The 13282-nt window shown below is 34.5% G+C and overlaps 1 protein-coding gene and 1 pseudogene across 1 annotated transcript; one reads left to right on the top strand and one right to left on the bottom strand.

The window, feature by feature from the left end:
- Positions 1-7746: 7746 nt before the first annotated feature.
- LOC120164825 (protein SPA, chloroplastic-like) lies at positions 7747-9146 on the bottom strand. The gene is made up of 5 exons (XM_039174475.1): positions 8822-9146; positions 8630-8713; positions 8499-8550; positions 8220-8376; positions 7747-7924 (listed from the first exon to the last, which is right to left on the bottom strand). Exons 1-5 carry the CDS (start codon positions 8975-8977, stop codon positions 7903-7905), a joined length of 471 nt encoding a protein of 156 aa, XP_039030406.1. The 5' UTR covers positions 8978-9146; the 3' UTR covers positions 7747-7902.
- Positions 9147-10653: 1507 nt separating this feature from the next.
- LOC120164846 lies at positions 10654-13064 on the top strand (annotated as a pseudogene).
- Positions 13065-13282: the final 218 nt, after the last annotated feature.

Genomic DNA, 13282 nt, shown 5'->3' with positions numbered 1-13282 from the left:
AAGGGCCAACCTTCTCATTTCTTCATTTCTTCTTTTCTCTCTAACAGAGAGAAAAATATTTTCTCTCTGTCTTCTCTCTAAACCCTCCACCGGAGGGAGGCAAATTCTGGCCTGCAACCGTGTTCCGGCATCGGTCACCACCGTCGGCCACCGTCAACGGTAGCCGGAAATTTCTAAAATTCCCTAGGATATAGATCTATTTATTTTAAGGCCAAATCTGGTATCTATTTCCCCTAAAAATCCCTATAATTTCCTATATCTAAGAAAATACCTTCGGTATTTTTAGTTTTTTGGTGACGTTTGGGGTTCTCTGACGAGGTAAGCTCATCTTCTTCTTCTTTCCTTTTTCTTTTTTGTTTTGTGGATTTGGTGGTTGCTGTGTTGCTCGTTGCCCTCTCATCCTCTCTTTTTTCAGGTTTAATGGTTTTCTTATAACCATCACCGGTGATGGCTTTGGACCGGGTAAAGGGTGGCTATTTGGTGAGTCACCGAGCTATGTGGTGACTCACCCTAATAGCTGCGACGTGGGGGCTGTGTGGTACTCCTGGAAGCTTCTGGAGAAGCTCATGGCAGCGAGATATCGACGTGGGGCGGCTGACCTTTCAGTAGTGGTCAGTTGGAGCATTTGGCAGCAGTGCATTGGACCACCTTGCATCATAGGCGTTGGCGGTGTGGAGGTTCTGGAAGCAGCGGCGGCTGGGATGGGATGATACAAACCCTACTTAATTTAAGGTTTCTATTGGGCTCCGGGTTTGGGTTTGGTTGTAAGTGGGCCTCGGGTATTGGGCCTGTTTGTAAATAAAATTATTTAGTAATAATAATAATAATAATAATAATAATAATAATAATAATCAAATGAAAAAAAATGAGTATCTTCAGTAGCACAGTTGAATTTGGAGCTAGCTCAACTTTATGTAAAGACGGCTTTCTTGCACGGTGATTTAGAAGAGGAGATCTATATGACTCGGCCAAAAGGATACAAAGATAGTGGTTGTGAGAAATAGGTTTGTAAGATGAACAAATCATTATATGGATTGAAGCAATCTCCGAGGCAGTGGTACAAGCGTTTTGATAGCTTTATGAGGAGGAAAAAGTACACTAGAAGCAAATATGATCATTGTGTGTATTTGAAAAAGCTCAAAGATGGATCTTTTATTTATCTTCTCTTGTACGTTGAATCAAGAGTCTGAGATGAAAGATCTAGGTGAGGCCAAGAAATTCTTGGTATGAAGATAAGAAGAGATAGATAAATAGAGAAGCTTTGTTTAACTAAGAAGCAGTATTTGAGAAAGATATTACAATGTTTTGGCATCAATGAAAATACCAAACATGTAAGTATCCCACTATCTTTTCATTTGAAACATAGTTCTCAGTTATCTCCTAAAACTAACGAAGAATGAGAGTATATGGCAAAAGTTTCATATGCTAATGCAGTTAGGAGCTTGATTTATGCAATGGTGTGTACGCGTCCTAACATTTCACAAGCAGTTGGAGTTGTGAGTAGGTACATGCATGATCATGGAAAAGGATATTGGCAAGCTGTGAAATGGATTCTACGTTATCTCCAACAAACCGTGGATGTTGGTTTAGTTTTTGAACAGGATTAAACACTTGGTCAGTGTGTGGTTGGATATGTTGATTCCGACTATGCTGGTGATTTGGATAAGTGTCGATCAACTACTGGGTATTTGTTTACTCTTGCTAAAGCCCCAGTAAGTTGGAAGTCTACTTTACAATCTACGGTGGCTTTGTCTACTACAGAGGCAGAATACATGACAGTTTCAGAGGCTGTGAAGGAAGCAATTTGGCTTAACGGGTTGATGGAAGACTTGGGAGTTGTTCAAAGTCACATTAGTCTTTATTGTGACAGTCATAACGCTATTCACTTAGCGAAAAATCAAGTCTACCTTTCAAGGACTAAGCATATTGACGTGAGGTATCACTTTGTGCCGGAGATCTTTGAAGAAGGAAAGATTATGCTTCAGAAAATTATGACAGCAGAAAATCCTGCAGATATGATGACCAATGTAGTAACAGTAATCAAGTTCAATCATTGTTTGAACTTGATTAACATCCTGAAACTATGAACACCTTCGGGTGCGTGGCACTTTTGAGTGCAATTAGAGGCACAACATCAAATTTGGGGAGTTGAAGAAGTTGAGTAGGCTTGGTAATTTCAAGTCAGGGTGGAGATTTGTTATGTTTGACTTGAAATCAAATTTGGGAAGTTGGAAAATTCATCTTGGTTGGTGGCCAACTTATTGCAAAATTAATCTTTGGTAGGCGACCAACTTTGCACATGGGAATTTTATCTTTGGTCCCTAAAATATTAGGTTATTTATAAGTTTAGTCCTTAAAACTCAAGTATAAATAGGCCTAAGTATTTCATTAGAAATCATCCCATAAACAAGTTCTCTCTTCCATTTGTTTTCTTCATTCTCTTACTTTGGGAATTCTAAAGAATTCTATTTGTTGTAATATTTTGTTGATAGTGAAGTTATCATCCGGTGTGGTGCCCGAGGAGTAGACAATATTATCGTCGAATCTCATAAATTTGGTGTGTTCTCTCCTTTATTGTTCTTTATTCGGTTTTTTTCATTGTGTTTCAATATTAATAGTTTGACGGGTTTATCCGCTGTGCAACCTTTGGTGGTTTTGATCTTGACATTTTAGGTCAATTTTGAAACTACGTTCATGTGGGAAATAACCCGGTTTCCCCAACAGTTTTATTAGAGAGATATGTAATAAAGTTCATAGTTGGATTTGACTTTTTAAAATTTCTTTAGTAAACCTTCTCATAAATGTTACCGATGGTGGTGACTTGTAATCTCCCATACTGCCCCAATTTGAGTCATATATGTAAAATTTCAAACGTAGATTAAAAAAATTTTAGTTGATAGAGACCAAGGCTCTTGTTGATCCTAGCCTAAGGCTTAAATAGGTTGATCAACAGTACAATCAGGTATATTCTTGATGAGTCTCTATAATATCATATTTGAATTAATCAACCAATAAATTAGAAATCAATGGTTATGAGGAAAAAACATTACGAATTTACGATCTGCTATGGCATGTGTTCAGTTCGCAGAGAGGGAGAGCTATCAAATATCTGGCTTTTGTAGTTATCAAAGCTTTAATGATCCGACTTCAATTTGCTTTTAGATAGTTTAGTTATGAGAGACAGACACCAACCCCCTAGTAATGAAATACATCAGCAACCCCTCTTTCATGCTTTACCATTTTCATTTCCTCACTCATTTACATAACCTGTTTCATTTACTTGCTAATAATCACTATGACAAATACGAAATGGCAAATGATGTTACCAAGTTTGCTGGAGCCTTAAGCAGCCCAGTTGACCCACTAAATACTTGGATCCCAGAAGTGTTTGAACTCTTTTAGCCTAGACCCATCAATTGGATGAATTGGATTGATTTTAAGTTAGGTCAATTTCGATTTTAGAATCACAAATTATTTTTATATTCAAGTAAAATTAAATTTAAATTTTTAATATTTGAGATTCGGGTTTTAGAGAATTCTAAATTCTGATAACTTTGAAATATTATGGATTCCAGTTGCTTTAAATTTAAATAATTTTAAATATTTTGAGTTTAGATTAGGGACGAGAATAGATTAGGTTTTCGGTCAACCCATCCTGACTAAAAAATATGCACCTTTTACCTGAAAATCAACCAATCTGATTTGGGGTGATTTCACCATACCTCAAACCCGACCTATCTTTTGAGTTAAAATTCGAACTCGACCAGACTCAATTTGAAACGACATAAATATATTTATAAAAAAATCTTAATTTTTTATTCAGAAAAATACAAATCTAATTGAAAAAATAATTTAAAAATGATATTATTGTAATTATCCCTAAAATATATAAAGTATAATTACATTATTTTTTGAGTAAGGTCGGATTAACTATTTTCACCCTAAACTTGAACCCAATTTGAACATGGTTTTTTTTTTAAAATTGACCAAGAGAGTCAAATCGAATAGGAACATGTCGAGTTCGGGTCTTGTGCCCATCCTTAATTTAGACCACTTGAAATTTAAATAGGATGAAGATGTATTGTTGACAAGCGTCGTTTTCCTATCAAATAAATTATCCTTAATCTCAAGAAATAATATAGGTAGAATAGTGAGAAGAATGGTTGATACAAAGGGACTCTAGAAATATTTGTTTTTAATTTTATTTGATTCTAACCACGAAACCTGTAAAAACAAATAATTAAAAAATGAGGGTTTTGGAATAATTAATTAAACTAAAATTAAATAACTAAAGTGATAAAAGTAAATTGTAGAAAAGATAATTAATGAAAGATAACCTCCAGCTTTTGCTTTGCCTCAATCAGGTCTTGATCACTGAAATATATTTTACCTTAGATATTTGTCGGTTAAAGTCTACGAGGTCCAACCCTTGTAATTTACTCTCCTCTTTGGTGAACTAATATTTCAAAGTCAATCCATGGAATACAACCCTTGTTCGGATTAACAACACCAATTGATGTTAATGTCGGTACTGGTTCAGAAATAGGAAAAGCTCGTGCTCGGATTATGGTGTCTCAATGAGAATTGAACTCAATCTTGGTTTCCCTAAGTGGACCACCGCTAAGTTTGTTCTTAGGGAATTGAACTTGCTACAAGTCGATTCTCCTCCCCAATTGTAGATCGCAACGTCGATCAAGCCAATGTGCACTCCTTGGATTAAAAACATTGAGATGTTGAAGAAAGGTCGATTGCCTTCATTGGGTTGTCGAAAATTCAAGAAAATAATATAAGGAAATTATGTACCTTTTTCGATTCTCACAAGATTGGATTGGGTTGCAGCTTCCGCCTTCAGCTTATTCAAAAAATTAGTCAAGCAACATAGAATTCATGCTTGACATTAAAAGAAAATTAAAGAAAAGAAAAGAAAGTTTTATTCAACTGAAGAAAGCAAAGAACAAAATAGTTCGAGAGATGAGAGATATGTTTTCTAGCTTACCCCGGTGGGGTATTTATAGCCTCCTAAAGATCCTAAAAATACGTAGAAATATCAAGATATAATTATTGAATTATACAAGAAAAATAACTCCTAAAAGATAAATCCTAATAAATAGGAAACAATTCTTAATAATAATTCTTAAAAGATAAGAGATAGTTCTAAATGATAATTTCTAAAAAAATAAAAATAAATTATAATTTGAATTTGAAGGTAATCGTTCGTATTTTAGTAATGCTGATTGGACCTTCTGGAAGACGCTGATTGGACCTTCTGGAAGACGCTGATTGGATCTTTTAGAAGCTGCTAGATCGGATGCAGTCATGCCCATTAATCCAGCCTTGACTCTAGAAAATAAAAATTCTTTGGAATTGTGTCATTATAGTGTCGTTCCTGAAATCTAATGTCCTATACAGAAAATGAATAGGAAAACCCAAATCAACACCAAAAACTAAACAAGGAGTAATTAAGGATAAAATAACGACTGTTTAAACTACGCATCAAATTCCCCCTCACTTATTCAATGCTTGTCCTCAAGCATTTCTCAATCAACAAATCAAAATCACAAGTTGCCATCCTCTATCACACAATAATTTAAAGAAATCCAATCGAATCAAGACCATAGAAAATATCAAAAATCAAGGAACAATTAAGCAAAAGACATAACTAAAAGCAAGTTAAAGAAAAACATGACATTCCAATAATCCGTTAATATCAATGAAACAAAATTTAGTACCTCTCCATAGTTCACTCATTTCGCTCAATGTGTTTAGGGTAAAAGAATCGCTCAAGTTGAAACTAATCAAAATATTACCATAGACAAGTAAATAAATCTAATATCCACTTCGAACATAATGCAAAAGTTAAGGGGTCTTTAAATAGGGTTGTAACGTGGCTTAGGTTCGGGTAGGGAAAAAGGCCAAAAATCAAGTTAAGGTTCAAGACAAAACTATGATCATTCCATAAATTTATTCAAAGGAAGCAAAAGAAATCAACACTTTATTCATTATTTTTTTCGATTCTTTTTCTCTCTCTTTTTTTTGTTCGAATAGTTTCGAATATTTCTTCTCCTTTTTTTCTCTCGAAACAATCTTACCTTTGTCCTGAAAAGGGTGACAAAAGGGGATAAAAATAAATCGGCTCGAGTTAATAATGTGGTAAATAAACAAAGAAAAGTATATAAGGCTAAAAATTGGTTTACTAAGGGAAAATAAAGGGTAGACAATTTATTTTGGGAAATGAAGTGGTTAAATCCTAAGTGACCCTATCATACTAAAGCATTATATTCAAGCATGTAGCCTCGAAAAGCATTATGTTGCAAGTTCTAGAATTCTAAGAACTAATTCGATACACTCAATGAAACAAAGAGCATGAAGGAAATTATATGCTCAATAGGCTCAAAACTCACAAGAAAAGTTAAACTTGTACTAAATCAGGCTTCAATTTAATTAACAAATATATGGAAAGTCAAGTAAATTTTTATAGAAAATCAATTAATCATGCCAATTATTATCATGCATCCTAAATTCCAAAAATTACAAGGTCACAATTCTCAAGGAAATAAGAGAATCAAAGCGAAATATCGGATAGGCAACAAGAAATCTCAATATATCAATATCAAAAAACCTGATTTCAGTCAATCGAATAAGCAAGGCAAAAATTTGATGCAATTCTACTCCCTTACTTAAGTCATTTTGTCTCAAAATATAAATAAAAGCACAAGAGAAGTGGTAGAAATACTCCCCGTTCTAATGACAGCCTCGATCGCGGTCGCGTCGAGATGATCCTAGGAGAAGGAATATTGACTATATAACTATAATATTAAAAAAGTATATTACTATAATATTAAAAAGTTAAGAAGTTGAGAGTTATCTATGAATAAATATTATCTTGTATTTACTCCAAATTAATAAATATTATAAATTTTATTAATAATTTATTATATATCATTAAAATAAAAATAAAATATCTTATATAATTATAATATAATTGACAATATTACTATAATATTAAAAAGTATATTATATTATTAGAAATATTAATAAATATATTTTAAATATTTTAATAATTAATTTTTTTATTAAAATAATATTAAAATATTATATTAATATTAAATACATAAAATAAAATTATTTTGAGTATTTATTCTTTGAAGTGAAAAGTTTAGAAAATGATTTACGAAAAATTAGATCATAAATCATTTTCTAGAAAATGTAAAGAAAATTCTGTTGTTTGGGAAAATGTTTTACATTAATTTGTTAATTTTCCTTCAACCAAACACTGAGAAATGAGAAAAGCGTTTTCCGGAAAATATTTTACATGAAACAAAATTAGAAATAAAATCGATATAAATACAAAAACTAGGTGACATTTGGGGTATAGTTTAGAACATTTAGCCGTAACATAAAAAAATACGCGAAAAACCTGTCTGATTGAATATGCTAAAAAGGCGTACAATTATGCCTACATTGCTAAGATTAATTGATTATATTGAATTTCTAGGCCAGGTATTTCGACTTTTCTAAATAGAAATTTAGCAGATCCACGATTAAAATAAACATGAATTTTAGATGACATATGTTTTATTTAAAAAAAAAGTTAGATTATCATTGGTTCGAAATCTGAATACCCAAATTGTTTGATTTTCTCCCTTATCTGTGAACAATGCTAGTGTCTTGCTCATCTAGCACCACCACCAGCAATGATACAATAAAGATTGTATGAACAATTTCTAACAAGTTGTTCCATTCCATCAGCAAGTAGACAATTTGACACGAAATAGATGGGAGAAAACAAATGTAGGGTAAATACAAAAAGAACCAATGGTTTCACAATGTCCTTCAAAATCACCGGGTTTATGTTTATCAACAATCCCCACGAGGCAAGTCCAAATTCTTTTCCCTCGCACTTCAGTCATCATCTTTAAATTCCCTGTTCAAATCAAAACATTGAATCCTTCAACAATGGTTCTCCCGCTTTTACATATTCTCGTGTTCCATAATGTTACATCCTGTTAAATTTGTTAGATGCCACTTCTTATGGTGATTAGATCAACCGAGTCAAATTTCGAGCATTTACAGGGAGAATCATACTCTGAGATATAGCCATCTCTGAAAATTTCAAATTTTCATGTAATTTAAGTTTTTTTTTCTTATTTTCTATTGATAATTTATTTTAATTTATTTTCTCCGTTCCATCAAATTTTATAATCTCATTCCATTCATACCTGCGATCAAGATACCGAGGCTGAATCCCACTACCTTGGCAAGTAGTGCATGTTAAAGAACCAACTCCTTCGCAGTTGACGCATTTGGACGCCTCTTTTTCATCCCCGCCAAGCTCTACAGTGATCGTGCCACTTCCCACGCAAAATCTACACCTCTCTGCATAGTCACAAACACTTTGAATTACTCGATCAAAACAAAGCTTTCCCTTGGGAATATCCTGGATTCTTTTAATTACAACAGGGCACAAGTTTTTGTTATACTAGAGAGGAATTACTTACGGGCACCGGTGCCATTGCAAGGGAAGCATGGTTGGGTATTTTCTCTAGTAGCCTGCAAAAAAAGAATTGATCCAATTCTTTATCTTTTGTTCCCAGAATTCAATCCAAAGATTGGTAAACAAACAACTTACAGCATTATCAATCTGGGTTTCGTAGAAGATTGGAATGCCGATCCCAACCGCAACGCTGACAAGTCCGACCGTCACTGCTACTACCTGAAAACAACTTCCAGGTTACTTTTAATACAAAAATTATTAAAAAATTTAAAAGTTAATATCAATGTCACTACGAAAGAGTAGCAAGTAAAATGGTAGAGGAAGAACCGTGTTCTGATCAAATTCAACGGCTCTGATGCATGGATAAGAGGCCGGCGACCGTTGATTCCTTCCACATTTGAAGGACAAAGACGGAGTCGAGAGTTTGAGCGGGCTGCAAAGAAATGGAGAGCTAAGGCGAGAGAGCGAGGGACTGATTGACATTTTGCCTCAGAATTCAAAAGAGAAACCGAAAAAGAGTGAAAGTGGAGCGCCGAGAATCTAAACGCACGGCTAGCGATGGCGGATTTAAGATATGTTTTTTTATTTGTGGGATTGGTATCCAAATCAATGTGAGCCACTAGACAGTTGGAGAATTCGTGTTCTCCACGTGGCGCTCTTTCCTGCCTTCTTCCTGTCGACTGGAAAATATTGAAGCCTCGTCGGCTTGTTTTGGGCTACATTTCTGGGTTGCTGAGAGTTTTATTTGCCCAATAACATTGGAACCATCTCGCTTTGGGTTGGATTTTGTATAATCCATTGTATGGCACAATTTCTACTCAAAGATATTTTTTTTACATAAAATTCACCCAATAAATTAAGCTTGTAAAAAAATTAGTCCATTAGGTCAATTCAGATTTTAATTCGGGATCTACGATAAATATTATAATGCAAGATAAACTCGTCACACTTACATGACGAGTTTGTCCAAATAATTTTTTTTTTCAAACTTGTCACGCGGACGTGACAAGTTCTAAAAATATATAATTATTTTATTAGAATTTATCACGTCGATATGATAAATTTTAATAAAAAAATATTTTATTAAAAAAATATTTTATTGAAACTCATCATACCCTCATTATGAGTTTCAAGTCATTATGGTAAATGTCGTAAATCATAAATTAATTTTAAAGATGACCTAATGTGTTAATTTTTTACCCGCCTGACCTATTGGACGATTTTACTTATTTTTTTTACACCATGTTGGCCTATAGCGGATTGTTTAGCAGCAAAAGCTTAAAGGATGATATTAACGACGAAGAAACGAAAACTCTACTCTCCTGTTCTAGGAGTTTCTTTATTGATTCCTCCTCAGAGATGTTCAACATCAACTTAGAATGGATATGTTAATAAAATAATTTTTGAATAAAGTAGAGACACAAATAAAACTTTAAAATGTATATTGCCACTAAAATAAGTAATTAACTAAAAAAATCAAATTTTAAGATAAATACGTACATACCTTCACGTGGATCTGCTACTCCTACTGGGTAAAAAAGAATCAAAAAAACTAAACAAGGCAAAATGGTACCAAGTAAGATTTTCGTAAATTGAATTTTAGATAAATTATTTTGTTTAAGTTGAAATTTTGTCTAAATTACTTAGGGTTTATAAAAATGTTCATAATTAGTATTTTATCTAAAGTTTAGAGCTAAGATAAAAATTAAATCTCTTTACTAACATGTCACGTCATCAAACTAACGACATTCAAAGTTTTAATGAATTTTTTTTAATAAAACGATAACACAAGTGACCAAAACTTAAATTTTTTACTTTAATGAGCACAAGTATACAAATTTAAAAGGTAAGTGACAATTTCGATAGTTTACCCATATTTATATGTGACCCGACTTTATTGATTAATTAACAACTAATGGTATTATAAATTTGACCTATGTCTAACATTATACAAAAAGAAGAGAAATTAAATTTCAGCATGGTAGAGGTACTCAAACCAGAATTAGACCACATAATTGTATTATTACAAGAAATTTCGTTGGAAATATTGTAATTTGTGCATGTTATGAGGGCCAACCTTTTGCTGATTCTTCACCAGATCCAGCTAACTCGTTACCTTAAATAGCTTCAATTGAACTAATCCCCTTTGTTCTTAACCACATTTCTCCCAAAATACATACTTCCAAACCCATTTCATAACAACTCTACATATTCATTTCCACATTTTAACCAGTCTCCAATTCCATTTTTCTTTAAACCTATCACACTGTCCCATGCACTTGATTCCCAATAGATCTTTGTTTCAACGTTTCTTCGAAGGGTGAAATTTGAAGTTACAAAAAATGGCAAAGCCCAGACGATGTTTATGCTGTATTCTGATCATTATAGTACTGGCTGCGGCTGCAGTCGGCGTTTTATGCTTAAGAAGAAAATGGATCATAAAAATTCCTCCCAAGGTTCCATGGACGACAAGAAGTATGCAGATGCTCTCGAAATCGCAATGCAATTCTTTGATGTCCAAAAATGTACCTGTTTTTTTCTCTCTCTCTCTCTCATTCATTCTATATTTGTTTCTTTTTTTACGTATAAACTTTTTAAAATATTAGATATTGGTTTTGAAGTGTTGTTTGTTTCATGTGGTAGCTGGTAAGCTAGTAAATGATCAGATATCATGGAGAGCAGATTCGGGGCTAAAGGACGGGAGTGAAGCAAAGCTGGATCTTTCCAAGGGGATGTATGATGCTGGGGATAACTTGAAATTTGGTTTCCCAATGGCATTCACTGCTACTGTGTTATCATGGGCTATTCTTGAGTATGAAGTTCATATGGAGCATGTGAATCAACTGGAATTTGCCAAAGGTTCTCTCAGATGGATCACTGATTTCCTTATAAATGCTCATCCCTCTGCCAACGTGCTCTATATTCAGGTATATAATTGTGCATGATTGATTCAGCAAGTGCATGTAAGTTGTGTGATAATTGCACTAACTTGCAAGACTGAGGCAGGTAGGTGACCCAAAAGAGGACCACAAGTGTTGGGAAAAGCCAGAGAAAATGACTGGAAGGAGGCCTCTCAAACATGTGAACACATCGCTTCCTGGGTCGGATGTTGCAGCTGAAACTGCTGCTGCTCTGGCTTCAGCGTCTCTGGTGTTTGAGAAAAATGACTCCAATTATTCAAGTACCCTTCTCAAGCATGCCAAGCAACTTTTTACTTTTGCAGACGAGCATAAAGGTTCTTACACTGAGAGTCTCCCAGAACTTGCAAAATATTACAATTCAACAGGATATGGTGATGAACTCATATGGGGTGCAAGTTGGCTCTACCATGCAACAGGTGACAAATCGTATCTTGAATATGTAACCGGCGAAAATTCGGAAAAGTATGGCAAAGCGGATGGCCCAACTTGGTTTAGCTGGGATAATAAACTTGCAGGAGCCCAGGTAATGGTCTCTTTCTCTGGAATTCGAAGCTTGTTACCTTCTAGTTTAACATTGTTGTTGCAGTTGAAAAAGTGATGTCTTGGTTTGATATAGAATCACTTTTTATTTCTAAATGAATATTGGACACATTCATAGACTCTTCTCAAGCATTGTGATGCTTTAAGAATGCCTTAGTTCTCAATGTTCATGCATATATAGTGAGTGTTGAAGAAAATTGGTAGCATTCACTTGAGTTCATTCCAAGTACAAGTTGTTTGAATATGCTGCATCTATACAGGTTTTACTTTCAAGGTTAAGCTTGTTAGGGGACAAAGGCACCTCCGGGAATTCTGGACTCGAAGATTACAAGCAAGCTGCCGAGGAACTTATGTGTGCCCTTCTACCAGATTCTCCCTCTGCCACATCCGGCAGAACAAAAAGTAAGATCTCCTTCAAAGCTTATTGTGTGCCCTTTAAGTAACAAATCCGCAACCATAACTTTAGACTGTTAATAATGCTCTTATAAACTGAATTACCAGCATAAGGTTACTACTGCAGGTGGTCTTATATGGATAAGTGAATGGGATGCTCTGCAGCATCCTGTTGGTTCAGCATTTTTAGCTGCTCTATACAGCGATTACATGCGTACAGCAAACACCGATAAACTATCTTGTGGTGACGAATCATTCAAACACTCTGATCTTAGAGACTTCGCAAAATCACAGGTATGTCGTTTATGTTCCATGAAAAATATGTTGCATAAAAAGTATTTCTTAATAACAGTTACGTGATAATGTTTTGTATGCAGGCTGATTATGTGTTGGGCAATAACCCAAAGGAAATAAGCTATCTGGTGGGGTATGGGGATAAATACCCACAATTCGTGCATCACAGGGGAGCTTCAATTCCAGTTGATGCAACCACTGGTTGCAGTGATGGGTTCAAGTGGCTAGCTTCCAAGAAACCCAATCCTAATGTGGCTATGGGAGCAATGGTGGGCGGGCCTTTTAAAAATGAATCGTTCATTGATTCAAGGAACAACTCGATGCAAACAGAACCAACCACGTATAACAGTGCAGTCCTTGTTGGCCTGCTCTCGAGTTTGGTGGCTAACTCTGACTCGGTTAAATCCTTGAGGAAAAAGTAGCCATAGCCAAGATGTTTTTACTTGCTCGTACCATGTTTTCCTGCAAATTTTTAGTTTTTGTAATAGTTTGTTCTGTACAGGTGAACGCCGATACGTCTCGCCTGCATCAAGGGTTTTTTTTAATGTAATTTGACGGGATAGTTGATTCTATTTTTATAATATTGCTAGGAGTTCAAATTCTTAATACTGATAAATGCTTACATAGAATGTTTTAAGAT

Source organism: Hibiscus syriacus, unplaced genomic scaffold (genome assembly GCF_006381635.1).
Source record: "Hibiscus syriacus cultivar Baekdansim isolate YM2019G1 unplaced genomic scaffold, ASM638163v2 tig00111543_pilon, whole genome shotgun sequence".
NCBI lineage: Eukaryota > Viridiplantae > Streptophyta > Magnoliopsida > Malvales > Malvaceae > Hibiscus > Hibiscus syriacus.
Note: the sequence above shows the minus strand (reverse complement) of the source record. Positions and strands in the feature narration are given on the sequence as shown.

Bases quoted from the DNA above. Each gene is read 5' to 3' on its own strand.
- LOC120164825 (XM_039174475.1), bottom strand. From the start codon at position 8,977: ATGTCAATCAGTCCCTCGCTCTCTCGCCTTAGCTCTCCATTTCTTTGC. The intron at 8,377-8,498 runs GTAAGTAATTCC...GTGACTATGCAG, and splicing joins TTGCAATGGCACCGGTGCCC to AGAGGTGTAGATTTTGCGTG. The intron at 7,925-8,219 runs GTATGAATGGAA...TGATTTGAACAG, and splicing joins CCTCGGTATCTTGATCGCAG to GGAATTTAAAGATGATGACT.